Source organism: Condylura cristata, unplaced genomic scaffold (genome assembly GCF_000260355.1).
Source record: "Condylura cristata isolate star-nosed mole 26May11 unplaced genomic scaffold, ConCri1.0 scaffold00025, whole genome shotgun sequence".
Lineage (NCBI taxonomy): Eukaryota > Metazoa > Chordata > Mammalia > Eulipotyphla > Talpidae > Condylura > Condylura cristata.
The window spans coordinates 23,105,406-23,126,613 of NW_004567126.1; the positions used below are offsets into that span (position 1 = coordinate 23,105,406).

The window sequence follows — 21,208 nt, forward strand, 5'->3', positions numbered from 1 at the left end:
CCCAGCCTGAGATCCGGGCCCTAGAATCTTTGGAAGCAGAAGCTTGTACTGTTGACCAGCCCAGGTCGCTCTGAGCCATGGGTGGAGCCAGGGAGGTCTAACAGAGGGAGGGTGGCCACACTGCACAGTCACGCCTGTTTCCGTGAGCACTTACTGACTGCACCTCCACTCCCCGGGCAGAAGCGCTCTGATCTGCATGATAAGTTATATAGTTGTCTCAGCCAAAATGGACTCCCTTGGAAACCCTATCACCATGCCCCTTCATCCTGCAAATCTTGAGCTTCCACCTGGAGGGGGTAGGGTGAGGTGGGGAGGCGTGGGTAGGTGGACCTGGCCCTAGAGATTCGGAGCTGAGTAAGAAGCAGCCAGTACTTGCTGGGGGAGCTTGGGCAAAGGCAATCCCAGGCCAGCGATGGCACAAAGTTCTGGAAAGTGATTCATTCTCTAAAAACATCTCAGAAGTTTCATTCAGGAAGTGACACCAGGAGACTTCAATGGCCATGCAACCTCTTTGAGGCTACTGCCCGCCCCCCCCAAGCCCCGTATTCGCGGTGCCCAGCTGGCTGCCCTGGTCCCCCTCAAGCCTTAATCTGTGCTCCCCACCCAAAAATGACAGAGCAGAGTAGATTAAAGAAGGGATGGCAGATGCCTTCCTTCTGATGTCATCTTTTGAGTTCCGGGTCCTTGGGTTCACTCTGGGAAAGGTTTCACCAGGGCTCCCTTTCAGCAGCACACGGTGAGATTCTTCACGAGACAGAGACTCAGTTATATTTAAAGAGGGAGTTTATTAGGAAGAGATGGGAGAGGAAAAGACACTTGGATAGGTGCAAGTGGGCAGGAAGAGCTGCCCTGGAAAGGACAGGTTTGAGGGAGAGAGGCCTGCGTGGCTGCAGGCAGGCAGTCCTAGGAAGAGGCCTCCCCTGAGGGAGGTCAGTGCAGAGAGGTCCGGGCATGGTACAGGTCACGGACAGGCAGGAGGCAGCTGCCCTGCAGAGGGAGAGAGAGAGCGGGTGGAAATCAGCACCTGCATAGGCACAGGTGGGCAGAGGGGCTGCTGCCCGTGCTGGTGAAGAGATGCCCTGATACAGACAGCTTCTCGCTGGGAGGGGCTCACTCCCTGGGAGCCCAGGCTTGTTGACTTTGAATAGAAACTGAGAGGACGGAGATTCCCTAGTGAGCTTCATCTCCATTTCCATGTCCTTGTCTTCACCTGGGCGCCAGGCACCCTGGTTTGGTTTTTCTGGCTGTGCCAACTGCTGTCTTTGCCCCCATTCTACCTATCCCTTTGTGTGACTCAGCCTTGTGATGCCCCCCTTGTTCCTTCCTCCGTCACTTCTGTGTGGTAAATGTCTCTTTCCGCAGCCACTGTCCGTTCTTCGACTTGCTCGGTAGATGGAAAGCACGGACTGGGTGCCGGTCTCGGGCACTGCTGAGTGGTGAGTGGCACAGGAAATACCTGCCCTGGGAATATGCCGACATGTAGGGAGCCAGAATAAGCGCTAAGCAAATCACCTGACAATAAGCAAGTGAATTAATTACTGTGAGCGGGAAGAAATTAGGGAGGGAGTTAAAAAGGCACCTACAGAGTGAGGCTGAGGGAGGAGAAACGCTCTACTCGCCCAGGAGACTTGGGGAGAGGACCCTTCGTGCAAACTTTCAGCCCGGTGACAAGTCCACGCGGCAGAGAGATTTGAGTTTCATTAGTGAGAACCAGAAACGTGAGGTCTTGGGCAAGAGGGGTCAAAGGAGCAGGCACGAAACTGGCTTCGAAGCCGTGATTGGGGTTACCGGGATGGAAAGGCAGGTCCCAGCCCTCCAGCTGGAAAGGTCCTCTAGAGCTCTGCTGTCCATCTCCCTGCGGGTGTGACCCTCTCAGAGACCATGAGAACAGGAAGGGGGTGTCCAAGCCCACACCTCATCCTGTGCTTACCACAGCTGACACCCCCAACCCCCACGCCGGGTCTTAGAACCTCTCCCCTCAGGAAGGTGAGCAGACCCTGGGCAGGGAGGGGAAAAGAAGATGCCTCAGCCGGATCCTGTGACCGCCTGCAGTGCCTCCGGCTCTGCTCTCCTACCTGCCTGCCCAGGGATGTAGAGAGGCTCAGATGCCATCGCACAGGGAACAGTACTATCTAATAGAAAGTATTACTTCTCATCAGCATTAATGAAGTGGGTCTGAGGTGAACCACACCTCAACGCTGCGGTGCCGGGACCTCCTGTGCAGATCAGGAGCCTGGCAGGAAGCTTTATGCACAAGCTCAATAACGAAACCATAGCTAACGTGTATCAAGCATTCAATTTGTGTTCCTTGAGGTTGCCCCTATTTTTTAACTGTGTGTTTACTTGAGGTTGCTTCTTTTAATCCTCCCTGCAGCTGGTAGAGGAGGGGTTCTGCTATGGTCTCAATCTTGCTGAGGAGGAAACTGGGACCCAGGAAGTTCAACACATGCTGAGGTGCTTGTCACAGAGCACAGACCGAAGGGTACAGACCGAAGGGTGCCCGCCCACCCCCTCCCCGCCAGGCTGGGCACTTCCTAACCTGGGTGCCTGTGACCATGCTGCACGCCATGGCAAAGGGGCAGCGCAGATGTGCCGGGCTCGAGGGTGTGGCGAGGGCCCTTGTATCACCCTTGTATCACAAAGGTCTTTCTAGCAGAGAAGGGGGAGGAGGCTGAAAGGGGCTGTGACGAAGTTGAGGATCTGCTGATGTCACAGTCTTGGATTTGAAGATGGGACCAGCTCCTGACCGAGGCATACAGGTGTCTCTGGTACTCGGAAGGGCAAGGACACGGCGTTTTCCCTAGAACTTCCAGAAAGAACATGGTGCTGCCAATGACTGTGACCTCTGACCTCCAACTGTAAAGTAGCCAATTTCTGTCTTCAGGCAGTGATGGGTTGCTGCAGTAGACATGCCCAGATGGGCAGAGAAATCTTGCTGTTAACCCTATTTAGGACTTTCGGCCCTTACCTCAGAGCCAGTGTCCCACCCTCCCCCTCAACGACTGTCCCCCACTTCATTGCACCCCAGCTCCTGCTCTGAGCACATCCTATCGTCATCCTTCTATTCCCAGGGCCATCTCAGAGTAGTGTGATGTGGGCTGGAGTTGGGCTCTTGAAACCCCAGTGGAAGGAAAAGGCCGGGGAACCCTCCACGGCTGTATTTGGGGTAAAAAACAGCTTCTTCGCCTCCCAGCATCAATAACAACCCTGAATAAGCAGAAAGAGAAGAGCCATGAGTGCACGCGAAGTGGGAGGCCCAGGTCTGGGGACAACACAGGGCCAGTTGCTCTGATCAGGGTGGGCACAGCAATGTGATGGGGTGACGGCCCGAACCTGCCCAGCTTCAGGACTGGGCACCAAGCACCCTGGGAGATGACCCTGTGTGCCGGTCAGAGGAAAGGGCTGGCCTTGAAGGGAAGGGACTTCACGCTCCTCTTCTTGGGAGGAAGGGAGATCGGGAAGGAGAAGGGGGCAAGAAAATGTCCATAAAACCCCTCCTTGGAACGTCTGGACTTTGCTGCCACCTTGTGGACAAAAATAGAAAACCTGGGCTGTGACTACCCTTGGCCAAAGGTATCCATCTCATACTGGGGCGTAGGCTGGGTCTTCTCCCTGATTTTTGACGTGGGAGGGTGAGGATCTCTCCTAGACATATGAAATTAATTTCCAGGCTCCCGTGGCCCCAGTGGTCATACTCATGCTAGGTCCCTAAGAGTTGACTTCCCTTGGCACATGGGGACACAGGAGGCGAAATTAAATAGGAAAGACCAGCAAGCACCGGAAGAGTCTGACCAAGCTGTGTCCCGTGTCCACACAGGAAAGAACTCTGCGAAGGAGCTGGGATGTGCACGGCAAGGAGGGCGTCATAGTGGGAGAGGGGGACGCGGAGGTCTGGGTCCAGCCTGGAGGGGACAGGAACGTCAGCCCCCGCTGGCCTGATGACAGCTTCACGCTGCCTGTCCCTGACTTGGGGAACAGCTCTGAATGTGCAGACTGAGGGGCTGATGTCCCGGCTCTGTGGCTGCGACATCCCTGGGCTTCGTCCATACTGGGAGCGGGTGCCCCGCACCTCTAAGCCAGGTGCTAGTGAGATTCTCATTTATTCAGTCGATAAGATTGAGGGTCAGAGGAATTAAATATGTGTGCAAGATGTCACAGCTAGCATGTGGTGGGGATAACACTGAAATTTGGGGTGTGAGGCACGCTGCATGGCACTCCACTCCTATATTGTCCCCAGGGATAGGAGTGGCCAAGTTTTGCATGTTCTAGCTCTGGGTCACCCCTGCCCCCACCCGACTCTGTTCTGGTCATGAAAATCAAGGCAGGTCGCCCCCCCCCTTCTCCCTTTAAAGGCATCTGGGAAATGAGGTGGAATCCTTCCCTTCAGATTCACAGTCTAAGTCATGTTGGGAATTCGGTTCCCGGGAAGGTCTTCCTGCAGTCTGACCTCTCTCCCTCCTCCTGCAGGAGAAGCTCATTCACAGCGTCCTGGATCGAAGAGCGAGTGGATTGGAATAGGTTTCTGCTTCAGAGGGGGGTTTTCTTGTCTCTAAAACCAGGGTTTAATTCTCTGAACATGACAGTCAGGGCTGGCCAATCACAGGCTTTCATGGGCGAGTTTAAATTATAGAGGGCCAAGTTAGAGAAAAGAAAGGGAAAAAAACCAACAAAACCCACCCGACTCTCAGCCACCGGTCCTGCAGCTGAAGGCTAATTATTGCTGTTTGTGTGCGGTGTTAGGGTCTCCAATGCCTGGTCAGGGGGCACAGTGCATGTCGGGGGAGCCAATAAGTGGGTGTCAGGTGGAGACAGTTGCCTAGGTTCTCGACTTCTTCCCCCCTCTTCCACCCTTCCACTCCCCTCCAATCAGGGGAGGAGCTGCCCTCTCTTGCCCACCACCCCTCCCCAACATTCAGAGGAAAGAGGGAATGATTAGCATGGGGCATTGTCCCGATAATGGGCCCCAGCTGCCGCCTGAAAGGGAAGACAAAGCGCCTGGCCGCTCCACGAGCATTATCCCCTCGTTAAATCTCTGTTATTAGATTAGATTCAAACTGTATTGATTTTTAGGCGGGGGGGGGGGGGAGGCACGGGAGGGACAAACTGGCTCGCCAGTGCCAGCCGCACCTCTTGCCCCCACCCCCAGGCAGCATCTCCCCTCCTGCGTACTCAGGGAACTCTCCACTAAATCCAGGTCCTGACTGTGAGCTCAGCAGCTCTCCCAGATTCTCCTGAGAGTGGAGTCCTGGGGTGCCCATAGCTGCCAGGCTGTTGAGCCCAGGTTGCAGCCCTCTCCCCCCCCCCCCCCGCGAGGTCTCCTCAGCTTAGAGCCTTACAGAGTGCAGGAGGTGTTCAGGTAGGGCACTTTGAAGTCCTAGAATTTTTTTTTTTGCATGTAAATGACAGATTTGGAAAGAAAGAGTTGAGAAGTGGAGATATTTGCAGGGGAACAGGCAAGCTGTGGAAGAGGAGTGGAGCAACCAGAGAAGCCGTTAGCACCTCTGAAGCTTAGAAGACATGGTGGCTTCTAGTTTCCTCTCTCTCCTTAGAGAGTGAGCTGCAGGGGCAGGGGACAGAGGAAGCAGACTCTAGAGATATAACAGGGTGCAGGGAAACGCTGGGTGTTCTATGCCAGATGGGTGAAGGTCTCCTTGGGAGGTCAACATCAGTATTGATGGACAAGGTTAGCACACTGCGGGAGGTCTCTGGCCCTGGGCCTCAGTTTCCCATCCTGAGCAGCATAGCTCGGTTGCTGGATCGATGAGTTGATTGGCTGTGGTTAGTGGAGCGGAAGATGTTACACGTGAAGGCTTGAGGTGGTTAATTGGCCTCCTCAATGCTGGGCCCTGCTACTCCATTGATTGTGGGTGAAGGCTGGAGAGGGGGTGATGGGGAATCAATAGGTTGATGCGTGTCCTACTAGCTCTCCGGTTGGACACTTAGTCAATAGCCACCCACTTGCTGACCAGTGGTTCATTGACAGTGCCAAGCTGCCCACCTCTCCCTCTCTCTGGTCTGAGGCTTGAGAATCATCGAGCAGCCTGGCCCCAGCAGACCAAAACTGGGGCAACTTTTGGTTCCAAGACCTGGCTTCAAGTCAGGGCTTCCAGGAACATCCTGGGAGACTTGGGGTGAGCCTACCCATCTATAGCCCACTTTCTGCTCAGTAGGAGGCCACGGGTGTGGGCAATGCCCAGTCCTACAATCATCTGCCTTTTGCTTGGAGACCCTAGTATTTGCTATCAAGAAAGCATAGATAAACAGGAAGACCCTAATTAATCATAAAAGCACACACATCTGTGGTGGAAGAGGCAGATGAAAGCTCATTCTCAGTTTACCTTAGGAACAAGCAGCCTGTTACTGATGAATTCTTGCTAAATACTGGGTGAGAAACTGAGAGAAACTAAACTGGGCAAGTGTTCTTCCTCGGCCTGAAGGCCCTTTCAGACACAAGTCTCCCAAGGGCCTAAGGTTCTGCCTCCATCTAGCCTCCTGGGATGGCAGAATTGTGAAATTTGGGGTCAAGGGAAAGTATAGCTTCAGATGTTCCAGATGGAGACCCTTACAACTGGCCAGGCTGAAGCCATGCACCCCAGATACTCCTTTTGGGCCCATTCCCTATAGCGTGGATGTGTTCTGTTCCTGTCCACCATGTTTTCCTGTGAGTGACAGGGTCCCCAAGACCATGGGAAGGAGAAGGCTAGAATGAGAAAGGGAAAGTTTCAGGCAAATGGTGACTCTAAGGTCACTCTTAAAACATCCTTCTAGCCCTTCCTGAATGCTTGTTGGGAGGATGAAGTGATAGTTGGGGTGACCCTCAGCGCGTCTTAAACCTGCATGCTCAGGAGAAAGGCCAGGACATACAAAGTCAGATCAAGGAGCAGACCTGACTCTCATGGCCCTGCTTTCTGGTGGATACGTCAGGGGCAGCTGCCCAGAGTTCCTAAAGCTGAGAGGGAAACTCAAGCCTTGGGCTTTCTCTGTCCCTCAACATCAGACCAGCGGTGCTGGCCAAGGTGCTGATGTTGTCCCTGCTCGTGGATCCTCGTGCAGGGAATGCGACTCCCACCTTCACTGAGAGACGGTGAGCCCATGTGATGGCAGGGCTGTGTGGACCTGTCTAGTGTCTCTCCAGTGACCAAAGAACTGACTTACCCCTCCCTGCTTTCATTGTCCTGACCCCCACATCTTGCACCCCACTTCCTGTTTTCTACTTCCTAACAGCTACCTCCTATTTCATGATGCAAGGAAACACCAAGTAGCTGAAACCACTAAAAATCCCCAAACCTCCTCTCCACCAATAATTTTAAACCTCTTCCTCCACCCACTCAGCTGCCGATAATGGACAAGAAGTGAATCTAGAGTCATCAAAATTTATTACCCCACCTAGCCCAGGCCAGCCCACCCCCATCATCTGATCAAACAGGAGAGTTCAGGGAAAGTAGCCACAGGTAAAATGAAGAAGGAGACATTAGGATTAAAATCTAAAGCAGCATTGTTTGGTCTTTGTAGAAGACAGGTGGTTTTGCCTTCAGTCTGTAAACAAGGTTGAAAATTCCTAATGGCAGATGAGTGGATAAAAGAAGATGTGGCATTTATACACAATGGAATATTACTCAGCTGTAGAGAAAAAGATCAAAGCTTATCATTGGTGACAGTATGAATGGAATAGAGGGGATTCCATAGAGGGGATGCTGAATAAAATAAGCCGAAAGGAGAATGACAAGGACTGATGATTTCATGCATGTGTGAAATATAAAGAAGCAAAGCAAAGGACAGACAAAACCAAACCAAAACATAGCCTTGGAGTCTGAGTGCAGAACTGAGGTCCCCATAAGGGGAGGGTTGGGAGGGGAAGCAAAAGGGAGGAGGCCTCCCTGGTGGTGCAACGGGTTAGGGCACAGCACTGCAAACTGGGCGCAGCTGCTTCAGTGTGAGTTCAACCCCCGGTCCTGGAGGTGACCCACATGGTGCAGCCTGCAGCCTGCTGCCCCCCTCAGCAGTGTACTTTGTCAGTCTGTCTGTTCTGTTCTCCACTCTTTCTCTGGCAAAGCCTCTCACTATCCCTGTGCATCTGGCCTGTACCCCAGCTCTGTATGAATAAATAAATCTTAAAAAAAAACTTAAAATAAAAAAAAGGAGAAGGGTCCCAGTGGACACTGGTGAAGGATTATGGGTACATTGGTGAAGGATTATGGGTACATTGGTGGTGGGTATGATGCATATGATGCAGTGATGCACATCTGAAGATGTGCAGACCCATGCCCCAGACATGTACAGCATTGTAAGCCAGTGTTACTTCAATAAAAAAGTAGTAAAGATAAACTCACAAAAGTAAAATCAAAACAAGGTGGAGGGAGTGGCCAGAATTCCACAGTGCCTTAGCTGGGAAAGTGCAAACGGGCAACTGAGGCTTGACACACAGATAGCAGTTGGAGGGTGCATTCTTTTCCACCAATCCGATTTATACTGGTTTTAAAGCCACAATAAGCAAGCAGAGGAGGGGGAAGGGAGGAGCGTGTAAGGGTCTTTCACACTAAGTGTTGGGAGGAAGAGCTAAGGCCCTGGCTTGGGGTTAGAGCTGAATTGGCATTGAAAACCAGGCGAGAACAACACACGTGTCTTGAGAACCCTCTGGCATTCCTGGGCCCTGAGGCAGACACCCCCCCACCCCCACCCTGACTGGCAACCCCCACCCCAGTTGTGCCCACTCAGGAATACTGCCAGACGGACCAGAGCGTGACCAGGGTGACGCTGTAGGCCAGCACGGCCAGCAGGTAGATGCAGAAGAGCAGCCTGTCAAGGACAGCGCCCACCTGCAGCCAGTCCCGGGCCACCTCGCGGCTCTCCTCCCGCTTCTCCAGGTAGTGCCGGATGGACGAAAGCTCCTGCAGCAGCCCCCTCACTGCCAGGGAGGCCTCCCGAGGGGGAGGGGGAGGGCTGCCTCGCCCCCTCAGGGTCTTCTCAAAGTCCCGGGTTCCCCCCAAATGGCTGCAGTGGTTCCCCGTGCCTAGAAGGAGTGGGGAGCATTGGCAAGAGAGGGAGGCCCAGGGATGGTCTGAACACTGTCTCCTGTCTGTCTGCCTCTCGGGTGTCTGCAATTGTAAGGGGCCTGGTCCGTGATCGGAATGAGAGCTAGAGAGCCTGGCTGTCATCACTCACCAGCGTCCCACACCTGCCTGAGGGGCGTCCGTCTGACCCACTCTGGCCCCGCCTCAGAGAAAGGCTACTTTTAGCCCAGAGGCTCAGCTTCTGGGATGCTACCCCCTCTCTGTCCATGCCTGCCTGTGGAGAAGATGTGCAGGTGGGGCCTGCCTGGGCCCCGTGAGGGGCGGCGCTCAGCCCTGCCAACAGGCGCTCTGGCATGCGGCGCCCGCCAGGCCTCCCTGCCACCTCCCATCCTGGCGTGCAGGCCAGAAGGAGCCCTCGGCACAGGATGTGCCCCTGCCCTTTCTCACCTGGGCAGTCATCCGTCTTGGCAGCTTGCGGGGTGGCCGGGGACCTCCGGGCGGGGGGCTGCTCCCCCAGGCACAGCAGCAGGGCGATTCTCTCGAGGACCAGGCGCCGCAGCCAGGCAGGCACGGGCTGCTGCAGGTCTTGCTTGTGCACTAGCCGCACAATGAGGATGGTCTCGGCCAAGCTCAGCACCAGCAGAGCCATGCACACCACAAAGTAGACACCTGTGCACCCGGGCGGGCGTGGAGGTGGGGGGACACACGCAGGCCGTGGGAGAGGGCCTTTGGCTCCTCCGCCACGCCGGGCTCTTCCCCGGGAGTGGCCCTTACCAATGAGAGGGGTGCCAATCGCGGTGGCCGGCAGCGTGTCGGACACGATGATCAGGAACACCGAGTAGCCCAGGAGGAGTGTGATCTTGAAGGAAACCCTCTCACCGCTGTCTGGCGGCAGGTAGAAGCCCACGATGTCCATGACCATGAGAAAGATGCTGGGCAGCAGCAGGCTGACGGCATAGAATAGAGGCCGCCGGCGGATGACCACCTGGGGCCAAGGCAGGAGCTGGGGTGGAGGCCCAGGCACACGGGCCCTGCCCCAGCCGCGACCAGCCAGGCCCGCTCCTGCCTTGAATCTCAGCCTGGATGGCTCAGAGGAGGAAACGGACAGACACCTCCTCTGCCTCTGACCCCAGCTGCCCAGGCCGAGTAAGGGACAAGTCCGGGGAGTTTCCTCAGGCTCCTCACTGAAGTTCTAGGGGAGGCGTGGACCCCGGAGTTAGGGAGAGGGCTCCACGGCACTTGCCAGCGTGCCCCTTCGGGTCTAGCTGGGTGTGATTCATCACTGCACCCACATCCCCTCGGGGTCCCACTCACATAGAACTTCATTTCGGCATAAGAGTCACTGCTTTCCATACTGAACTCTCGGTACTGGGCCAGGACCGCCAGAAGCTCCCACTCGCCCTGGTTCATGAAGACGCTCTTGTCGGACTTCACCTTTTCTGGCAAACGCCACAGGGAGATATTGATGTCCTGGACTGAGAGAAAAGAAATCAAACTGGCTGCGGAGTCTAGTGCCAGGGGGTGCCAGGCACAGGGATGACAGGGTATGGGGTGGGCAGCACCCCAATAGCTCAGCTGAAGGCTTGGCTCTTTGGCTGAAGCCTAAAGTTTGCACATTGTTTCTCTCTGTGGGACTTTAGGGCTGGAGATGAAGGCTTAGGTGGAAACACACAGCAAAATGCAAATAACCAGGCTAGAAAGTCTCTCTCTTTCCTCTCTCTCTCTCTCTCTCTCTCTCTCTCTCTGTCTCTCTCACACACACACACACACACACACACACACCTTTCAGACACCTTTCTAGGTTAGAAGAGTTTGAATAACCTATTTAGGAAATAAGCAAAAGTCAACATTCTTATCTTTGCCTTGATAGAACTGCTTATGTCCAAAGGTGCATTAGGAAAATAAGCACAATCTTCACATACGCAGTTTTACTTCTCTGTATTAATAGTGATTAAACAGACATATGCACACACCAAAAGGACTGAAGGATCCACTAAAGAAAAAAATATGAAAAGGTCTAAATGTCCATCTATCAGGAAAATGCTTAATAAACTATGATGCACCCAATCTCGAGATATTTTGTAGCAGTTGAAAGTTTGGAGTAAGATCTAAAGATGTATCAACTTGGAAAAATGTCTAAGACCTGCTGCTGAGTAAAAAGCACCTCGTAGCCATACATCTGCAAAGAAAGATCTGGAAGAGTATACTATATGAAGCTTATGCTAATAAGGGTTGTTAGGTGTTTAGTGTAGGACGTTGTTGCTGACGAGTTTGGGATTGTGGGTGGTGGTCAAAGGTCACAGATTATTTTAAGTTATGTTTTCTTGTTAAAGGAAGTTATGTATCACCTTTGTAATGTAAGTCTAATGCAATAAAACCAGAACTGATGCCTTTTGGTCACTAGCGAACACTCCTCCCTCACAGAAGTCTGTGCAGGACCTTGCTCTGCACCAAACATCTTGATGAGTCCCAGGCGGCCATCCAGAAATGGCCACTGTCCTCTCCAAGTGTGTTCTAGTAGAGAAGATGACATAGACAAGCTCTTAGAAGTGCAGTAGAAGTGGGGAGAAGAAAAAGATGCCATGAAACGTGGATGGAGATGCTCAATCTCAGGTACCTGGGGTTGTTTCTGAGGACTCATGCTGATTTGAGGTCACTGAAGGAGCTGGCCTAGGTCGGGGTGGTTGGGATAGGAAAGGGCGAGGTGATGGATGGAGGGGAGGAAGCAGTGTGTGATGAAGGGAAAGAACAAGAGGCTTCAGGGCCCAGGGAGGAAGGCAGCCCAGCTGGGGCAGATCTCAGGGAGCTGTGTGACAGGAGCTGGAGGGGCAGGTGGTGCCCAGGACCTGCCTTTTCAGGGTGCAGGGCCAGATACAGGCTCTCAGGTGTCTCAGGACTGCTAGGAAGCCACTGAGGCTTTCAGCCGAGGGTTTCAGCCATGAGTGACAGATCAGATTTGCATTTTAATAAGATCAGCCAGGCTCCTCTGAGAACACGAACTGGAGGCTGAATGAACTGGAGGCTGACTTGGAGGCCAGCAAGATGGGAAGGGGAAGGGCCAGCCCGGGGGGCTACTGAGGAAACCAGGGCAAGAGCTGGGGGGTGGCGTGGCCTGGGGGAGGGTGTGTCCATGAAGAGAAGTGGGTGGACTGGCGCTTTTGGTGCCAGGCCCTGTCTGTAACATTGGGAAGAACTGTCCCTGACTGAGAATCTTAGTCCACTGAACTGTCCCGTTCAAACTTTACGACAACTGAGGGAGGAAGAGACAAGGGCAGCAATGTCAGTCCCTTTGGGGAGGAAACAGAGGCTCAGCAACATGAAGACATGAATGTAAGTAAGTTGGGTACGGGAGACTGCACCCTGCACCTTGCGGTGAGCCTCTCTCAGCCTTGGTGAGCCCCACGTCACGCCCACCTGCGGAAGCCCGTGTACTCACTGGTGTGCAGCCAGCTGGTGAAGGTCAGGGAGCAGTTCTGCACATCGAAGGGGAAGTTGTAAATGTCGAGGCTACAGGCGGTCACCACCTGGAGGGGCTTGTAGTTCTGGACCTTGCCGTGCTGCTGAACATACACGTACGGGATCTCAGGAGACTTCCCCACGTCCACGCTGGGCAGGGAGGAGGGGTCGGGTTAGGGGCCCCAGAAGCAGGCCCAAGGCTTCTGAGCACCCCAGTAGGAAGGAGACTCAGGGTGAGTGTAGGTGGCAGGACGGCCTGACGCTTCTTCCTGACCAGAGTTCTGGTCTTCTCGCCTAGCTTGGGTTTCTTTGCCCGGCCTTGCCAAGGCCGCTTTCCTGGCAGTAAAGGGCTTGTCTCCCTATTGCCCTGGCAGCCTAGCCACAAAAGGCAGGCAAGACATGCAGAGGCCCAAAGCCAAGGAACAGGCAGCACTCAGTGCCCAGGGTCGCCAGCCCAGTGGTCGTGGGCAGATTCGGTGGCAGAGCAGGGCCTTGCGCTCCATTCTGACTCGGCCTTTTCTTGGCTTCTCTGCTCTAGAAGGAGAACGATTACTTAGAGGAAAAGGGATTTGAGACACCATTGAGAAGAGTCAGAGCAGCCAGGAAAGGACTTCAAGACAGCATGGTCCGCGCTCAGCTGCTCCCAGCCCCGGTGGACAGTGGCGCGCAGGAGATTCAGGAAGCGCCCTGAGCCCACGGCTCCTGGGGAGTCAGGTGGGGAGGTGGGTAGGCAAGGCAAAGACTACAGCTAGGCACTATTTCCACTGGAGATTCAGCCAAAACCCGGGGTTTCCCCACATCCCTCCACCAGGCTACCCAGGGTTGGGGACTCCAGGTCAACTGTGTCACTGAAAGCATGCGAGTGGCACCGCCTGAAGCTGGCGATGCAGTGGGTCCTGGAAAACAGGCAGCTGCCTCCCCCAGTCTCCCTCCCTCTGTCTCCCCCAAGAGAGTCATCACTCCCCTAACCTGCCATCATCTCTGCTCTTGATAAGATACACAGGCCGGAGCCTAAGGCTGAAGGGCAGGGATAAAGGATGTTGGCTGAGGCTAACCAACACTGTGTCTGACAGGAGCCAAGGCTGCAGACGGGTCGTTCCGTCGCTAATATTTCTAGGCCCTTTAAAATGCAACTGTCCCTCGTTAAGCTGTGGCAAGTCTGTGTGGATTCATTCACTGGCTTCCTTTTGCCTAGATGGGGCCCTTGTATGTTGAGGCACACAGTCTCAACATCAGGCATAGAGAAGAGGAGTTTAAAAAAAAAAAAAAAGAAAGAAAGAAAAGGAGAGGAGGGCAGAGAAGAGGAGAAGGAGGGGAGGGGGCCAGAAAAATGAACGAAGGAGTTGGGGTCCAACTCAGCACTACCTACAGCTCTGTCGCTCTGGGTGGGCCGGGCAGCTGCAGTGGTGGTAATTGTCTCCCCCCGGCCTTCCCCAGCTCCTCAGCACCAGAGCCCAAGGTTGGCGCCAGTACTCACAACTCATTGATGAGAATGTCCGGGACCCAGATGCTGTCCGTGGGGATGGACAACTTGGTGATGTTGTCGAAGTCCTCGGGGTTCCACTGGAGAAACTCATCTGTCCAGAACTGCGGAGAAGCGGGACCTGTCATCGCAGCCCCGGCCTCCGGGGTGGGGTATCGGCAGCTCAGGCCAACTTCACCCCGTCATGGCCCACAGCAGGTGGGCAACAGGTGGGTACTTCTTGGGAGAACCTGGGTGTCAGTGGCAACCCAACCACCTAGCAGTGCCTGAGAACCCCCCTATTCGGCACTCATACAGTCCCTGCATGTGAATGAGACCCAGGCAGACTCAGCCTCCCCTGGGGAAGGCATGGGTGGCTGCTGATGCTGTGAACTCCCTATTCGCCCTGAGGGCTCCTAGATACGGCCCTTCCTGGAGCTTGGTCTGGACATGCGTAGATGGGGGTAATAGCAACCACTTCACAGGGTAGGATGGTTTTGTTAATTTTGTTCAACGCCTTCTCCACTATCCTGACTGATCTAAACTGTACATTTGATTGGTTACTTCCTGGCTTCAAATTCTTTGAGGTGACCCATGGCCCTCAGGATCAAGTTAAACCTCCAAGCCAGCCAAAATCAGGCCTCCACTTATGTCTCGAAACTTCATAGGATTTTTGTTTGTTTTAGGGGTTGTCTAACTCCTGCCACATGGGCGCATGTTTCTGTATACCCGCCTTGCCGCCTTCCCACTGAAATCACTCCTTGGAAGGCAAGTCATCCTTCTAGACTTAACCAGACATCATCTGTTCTGTTCTCCAGGAACCTCCTGTGACCCCCACTCTCCTGGCTGGCTTGTATATGCCCCTCTGGTGCCACGGTTGGCAGCCTGTCCTTGACTCCTGGGCTGGACTGTTCTGTTGATTTAATTGTCTGAGCTCATCGTGGGCGGGGCCTCTACCCCGTTTGCATCATAGATTCCTGCCCCTCAGCACAGTCACTGGCACATAGCAGGCTGGCATCCCCTCACTGCTGGGGCAGATGGGTGAGCTAGAGGCCCCTAGGTAGGACCTAGGCCAGACACCCCGGGCAGGGTGTGCCAGGCTCTTCATTCGTGTTTGGGTCCCTTCCCTGAGGGAAGGTGTGCTCTGCATCAAGGGATCCCCCTGAGGCAGAAAGAGAGCAGTTTATCAGGAATCCTCCACCCCTTGCTGTCCCATGAGCTGGTGCTGGAGGAGAGAGTGCCGGTGTCGGGGGAGCGGGTCCACATGTGCCAGGTATGTTCTCAGAGCCTCTCTCCTGCTTGACCTCTATGAACCAGTCCATCCTTCTGTGCCTCTCTTCATCTGCTTTTAATCACCCCCTGCTCTGATGGCTTCCCCACAGCTCCAGAGCAGGGCACCCTGTAGGCAGCAGCCTCTACCATTTGCTCCAAGCCGGACAATGCTGCCATGGTTCCAGAGCCTCAACACAGCTGAGCCTGGCCACTGCCCGCCAGAGACACGAAGAGTGGGGTGATGGCCAAGGGTGTGAGGCCTAAGTGCAAGTACTCATCCAGTTTCAATCACCTGATTTGGTCGTCATTCAGTTTTACAGAATTAAAAGGAGAATTTTCTAGAAATCAGCGCTATTTGAAAGTGAAGTGGCAGCCTTGCAAGGTCCCAGGTGCGGGAGGTGTTAGGCCAGCAGGGGTGACACTTGCTTGAGATGCTGGAAGAACTTCCAAGCCCTGAGGGGCTGAGAGGGTCTTCCCTCCAGTGGCCTTTCTGCTCCCTCCCTCAGGCCCAGCCCTGGCATGAGTGGGGTCCAGACCCTGTGTCTCCGGGCTGTGCCTCTGGGCCCCAACTTTACCAAGACCTCTGAGGTTCCCGACTCCTCAGATGGAGCTCCTTCCAGGAGGGCCCCATCCAGGAAATGCGGGTGGAGCAGGGACCAGGCTACTCACCTGCCGGTACCAGATGTAGGTGGTCAGGACCTGATTCTTCTCATCCTGGAAAGGAAAGGCCGCTGGGCATGAGGCGGCCCTGCGGCCTGAGGACCAGCCTGCATGCACCCTCCCAGAGAGAGCTTGTCTTTGTGTCCCCCTTTTCTTGTCAAGTGTGAGTGAAGGGGCAAGAAGAAGTGGACAAGGGTGGTTCTTTGGCCCAACATGAGAAGCAATTTTTCAGCAGGACACATCTTAGAAAAAAATGCAATGATCTCTTTGATAGCTTCTAACATAAGGGAGTATAGATGTCAGAAACAACAGACTATTGTTTCTATAGAACTAATACAAGGTACATATAATTCTATGTAGTATTGTTATACATTATACATATCTACTATTTTATATATATTTTGCAGATATAATATATATAACATAATGGAAGGTAGTGATAGAAAGCATCCATCCAACCAACATGCTCTTTCTCCCAACCAACACACTCTTTCTCCCCCACCCCCATCCCTTCTCTTCGGCCTTAGTATGAAGAGGTACAAAACAAAGCATGAAAAGCCTAAAGCCTATCACTTTTGGGGCCTCCCTGGTGGTGCCCCTGTCTTGTCTGCTGCTCCCCTCAGCAGTGGATTTCAGTAGATCTGCCTGTTCTGCTCTCCACTCTGTCTTTGGTGAATCCTCTCACCCTGCACCTCTGGCTTACACCCCAGCTCATATATGCATAAATAAATAAAATAAATCTTTAAAAAAATGCCTATCTCTTCCCCAACCCTTTCCAATTCTCAATTTCTTTTCCTGAAACAACCCTAGTTATGAGGTTTCCTTCCAGAAATGTTCTAAAACCCAGAGATTTCATGCTGCATCAAAGGGAAGGGAACACTATGAAGTTCATCTCTCCCCCCACCCCGCACAGTGCCCTCATGTCTGCATGTCTGCACAAGCCCCCTCATTCATCTCTGTACAGCACACCCCACCCTCCTACAGGAGTGGATGCAGAGAAGCAATCCGTTACCATATTGGCAATTCTTCAATAACCACGAGTGACACCCACATATCCAGAGACCTGTGCAGGGCACCAGGCCATAGAGGAATAGGGAGTTGAACCCGGGGCAGCTTATAAGGATCTGTTACTAGGACGCTGTATGAAGAGCCATGGACTGTGGAGGTAGACAAGGCAGCCACACAGAGACCCCAGATTCTTGGTGTGGGCAGCTGTGCAGAAAGAGGAGCATTAGTCTGTCCTGAGCTGTGTGCCTGGCCACAGCTGCATTGGGTACTTGAAGAACCACGTGCTGCACAGGGATGGTGTGGTCCTACGTGGTGTCCTGCCCCCACAGGCCCACTCCTGCCTAGGGGGAGATCGGGGTGCTCACCACGCTGAGGATGGCATACATGATGACATCAATGGAGACAGTGGTCGGCTTCCTCCAATCACGCACGGGCCGCACTCCTTTCTTGTAGTCAGACAGGAGGTAGTCATACAGCTTCCGCATAGCAGGCCTGGCGGCATTGCCAGGCTGGAGGTCCCTCCTTCCCCTGGCTGGGAAGGAGCACAGTTCAAAGCCAACATCAGGGGCTTAGGGTTCCCCTGCTTCTCTTGTCCTGGTTTGAAAGCTATTAAAAGAAATGTGTCTCATGAAATCAACCCAAATACCCAAAAGTAGATGACTGGATTAAAAAGATGTGGTACAAATTGAGATGAAAAAAAAAATGTACAAAATGATGCAAAAATAAACTATTATATTTAAAAAATGTGGTACATATACACAATGGAATATTACTCAGCAATCAAGAAAGATAAACACATGCCTTTTGCAGCAACATGGGTGGAGGTGGAAGGGATCATGCTTAGTGAGATAACCAGACAGAAAAAGAAAAAATACCAGATGGTTTCACTCATAGCAGGAGTATAAGGACCGGGGGGTGTGGTGGGGGGGAGCATAATAATGAACATAATAATGAACCAGAGACATTTTATGCGGGTGGAGTGGAGAATGGGATCAGAAATGTGGGGGGTGGGGAAGGGAAATGCACTGGACTGTGGTAATGGCACACAGGTGATTTGGTGATGGGAAGCCCATGGGGATTACAACTGAGATGGAAAAAGGCACAAAATGATGTAAAAATAAACTATTATATTATTAGAAAAAAATGTGCCTCACAATGGAATATTACTCAGTGATCAAAAAGATAAACTCACACTTTTTGCAGCAATATGGATGGAGCTGGAAGGGATCATGCTTAGTGAAATAAGTCAGAAAGGAAAAGAAAAATACCAATCGTTTCACTCATAGCAGGAGCATAAAGGATCGGGGGTGGGGGTGGGTGGGTGGAAAGAAACAAATGTAATAGAGCAAAAATGAAAATAATGAACAACTACAAACCAGAGACACTTTATGGGGGTTGGAGGGGGAATGGGATCCTAATTGGGGTGGGAAGATTGCACTGAACTGTGGTGATGGCACACAGGTGAACTGGTAGTCGGAAGCCCATGGGGATTACAACTGAGATGAAAATGAACAAAATGAAAAATGATGGGAAAAAAAAAGACTTCAAATAGAGAAAGAAAGAAAGAAACGTGCCTCCATCATTCCCACCTCACAAAATTTCCCAATATTCCCACAGATTGAAATTCACGTCACTGGAGCATTGTATCTGCAGAGATTGCTGCCTCATGTCCAAGGTATCATCTCACATACTCTTACATGAGAGGGAGCAGGATTGTGACAGCAGGTGACACAAGACAGGTGAGGGCCGAAGGAGCCAAGGTTAAGAAAAGATGCCTTCCCAGAGGTAGCACTGTGGGGAGCTAAAGGGAAGCTGCCCTCAGTATGTGATCCTGGAAAGTGATTCTGGAAACCTGCATGAGAGTTTGCTTCCAAGGTCAAATCTTAAGGTCTGCATAGACCTGTCTTTGACCCCAGCCTGCAACTGGCAAAAAGGAAAAAAAAAAAAAGGAGAATGGGGCATTGAGTGAAAATTGACATTCCTTTTCCTCCTTTAAAATCTACCCCACGGAAACCCCCTCTCTCCTTCCCTTCCTCCATAGACGCTGCTGGGGTGCTAAATCTCCTTCATAGGGTTGATATATGGGCCACTGTGATGAAAAAGGAAGAGGGCTGAGAGAAAGTCTGAAGGAAGCCAGGAAAAACCAAATGGTCGCAGGCAGGAAGCCTACAGGGTAAAAAGTATGATGAGAAAACCCAGCTCCTAGGCCCAGCCCCGTTTGTGGGGATTTCACATGCGTCTCAGTTTTCCCTCTGGAAAATAGCAGAAGCACTTCTTGAAAGGTGCCAAGAGACATGAGGATATGGGGGTGGGGAGCTGGGAGCACCCTCGAGGGCCAGGACAGGGCTGCAAGGCCGTGACGGGGCTGGCAGGGTGAGGCTGGGCTTTTACACACAGGTGCCCACAGGCTGGCCACCTGCCTCTTCTGCCTCTTCTCCTAGCCTGTCTCGAGTACAACCTGCACAGCCGTCAGCCCTACAGATTCCCATCCTGCCTCTCACCCACCTGTCCCTGCATTAACTTTCAACTTCTTCCAGAGAGACAGAGGAAAATAGAGAGGGAAGGCAAGAGACCATGGACTGAGTGTCCCCTTTGGCATGATATTAGTGAAAATATTGTTCACTCAATCTTAGCACCACTCTCCACCTGGAATGGCTGTCGTGACAACCCACTTAGCAGAGAAGGATCCTCAAGGCTCAAAATGGGGGTTACGATGTCCTGCAAGTGAAGGAACCAAGATTCAAACACAGATCACCCCAGCAACATTCCAGAAATATTATCTGTGACTCTGACCAGTGTGGACAGAACCAGACTGGGCCCCGTAGGTCTCAGAGCAAAGGGCCTTACTGTGAGGGCCAAAGAGCTCCGGACCCGGGCCTGCAGGTCCCACTGAACATCTCCAAATGACAGCTCACGGGGAGACAGATCCCATAAGCCCTTCATATCTGCCCACCCTGCACAAGGTACCCTAATTGTGCCCCAGCCAACTTTACCCAAGCTGTGGGTAGGGAGAACAACTGCTGATAGGGAGAACAACTGCTAAAATGGAGATTAGATTGTTTGCAGCAAAAAGAAATAGACCCGTTAGTGACACTCTGCCCCTAAGGGAGGCAGGAAAGGGGCCTCCCTGGGGGATGCAGAAAAGTTGGTGTTTCTGGAGTTTAGTTCTGCAAAAGATATTTAAAAAAATGTAGGCCCAGAGAGAGCCCAGACAACAAACGCAGTGAGGTGAGGGAAGATGACTGTACCGGTTCTGGCTTCTACTCCGCTGCTAACAAGCCGTGTGGCTTCGAGGGAACAACTCTGCCAACATCCCACCGAGAAGGGGTGAAGCACGAGCTGCAGTTCCCTTGAAGCTGCCTCCTTGGTGAGTCGGGGCAGGGCAGAGAAGAGCCCTGTCCTGCACCTGCTACACGGCCAGTCCCCCGCGGCAGGCTGCTCTCAGGGGCTCCAGCAAGCCGGCTCCCCTGGTGCTCAGCTTCCCCAACTTTCTAGCTCAATCACCCTGTCGCGACATGCCGCCTGCACACAGCTCTCAGGACAGCTGACTTTGTGGCTGCTGCTGCAGCCCTTCTTCCTTCAGCCCTTGGAGGGGCTGGTTATTCTCCCCAGCCCACCCCCACCTCTGGAGAGGGCAACTGAGTCCCGCGTGTTCTCCCACCGACCCCTTACCTTCTCCTTGTGTCAGGAGTGTGGGCAGAAGCAGAGGCAGCAGCGCCTGCAGGCCCCACAGCCGCATGGTGGGCTACCCACGGTGGGGGCTGCGCAGTGGCCGTTCAGGGTGAGCCCAGCCGAGGGCCAGCCTGCCCACATGCGGCCAGCCTCATGTCCAGCCAGCCTGCCTCTCGCCTGCTCCCTGCACTTTCTGGGCATGCAAGCCTCACACTGCCCCAGCCACCAGAACTGGGCAGCTGCCAAGTTTTCCTGCAAATCAGTCCTTCAGCTGGATCAGGTTTCAGGGATGGAGGGGAGAGGCAGAGGCTGGAAGAGTGAGAAGGGAGGCTGCTCACTGAGGCAAGGTACCCCAGCTCAGCTCACCCCTCTGCTCACCCCTTCTGCAGGGGCATGGCTGAGTTCCCCAAAGAGGGACCTGTAGAGGAAAGAAACAGCCTGTGTGAAGGAGGAGCGCCAGGCTGCTGCCTTCGCTTTGTCCCGACACTGCACGCACTTCCTTAGCCCTGGCCTGAGGCAGGGTAGAGCCAGGGGAGAGGAGCAGGAGGGCTCCTGGCTGCAGAAGGTGACAAGGGCATCTTGGCAGAGCAAGGGGGTCCCCTTTGACCTGTCTAAATCTTCATATTTAAATGTTAATATAGGTACCTGTGTGATTTATACTATACAT

General features: G+C 53.3%; 1 protein-coding gene across 3 annotated transcripts; it reads right to left on the bottom strand.

The window, feature by feature from the left end:
- Positions 1–948: 948 nt before the first annotated feature.
- On the bottom strand, positions 949–20,767 carry HTR3A (5-hydroxytryptamine (serotonin) receptor 3A, ionotropic). 3 transcript variants are annotated; one of them, XM_012729331.1, is made up of 9 exons: positions 20,542–20,767; positions 17,235–17,401; positions 15,871–15,915; positions 13,945–14,054; positions 12,448–12,617; positions 10,326–10,486; positions 9,786–9,996; positions 9,459–9,680; positions 949–987 (listed from the first exon to the last, which is right to left on the bottom strand). In XM_012729331.1, exons 1-9 carry the CDS (start codon positions 20,606–20,608, stop codon positions 962–964), a joined length of 1,179 nt encoding a protein of 392 aa, XP_012584785.1. In that variant the 5' UTR covers positions 20,609–20,767; the 3' UTR covers positions 949–961. The 3 variants fall into 3 exon arrangements, with proteins under 3 accessions (XP_012584785.1, XP_004689305.1, XP_004689304.1); XM_004689248.2 differs by lacking the exon at positions 949–987 and adding an exon at positions 8,694–9,010; XM_004689247.2 differs by lacking the exon at positions 949–987 and adding an exon at positions 8,694–9,010 and having other exon boundaries at positions 9,459–9,996.
- Positions 20,768–21,208: the final 441 nt, after the last annotated feature.

What these genes read in the sequence shown, in the direction of transcription:
- HTR3A (XM_004689247.2), bottom strand. Translation starts at nt 20,608, where the DNA reads ATGCGGCTGTGGGGCCTGCAGGCGCTGCTGCCTCTGCTTCTGCCCACA. An exon ending in ACTCCTGACACAAGGAGAAG is followed by an intron (nt 17,402 to 20,541) that starts GTAAGGGGTCGG and finishes GCTCCTTCCCAG; the next exon opens with CCAGGGGAAGGAGGGACCTC. An exon ending in CACCAGCTGGCTGCACACCA is followed by an intron (nt 10,487 to 12,447) that starts GTGAGTACACGG and finishes CTTTTCTCTCAG; the next exon opens with TCCAGGACATCAATATCTCC.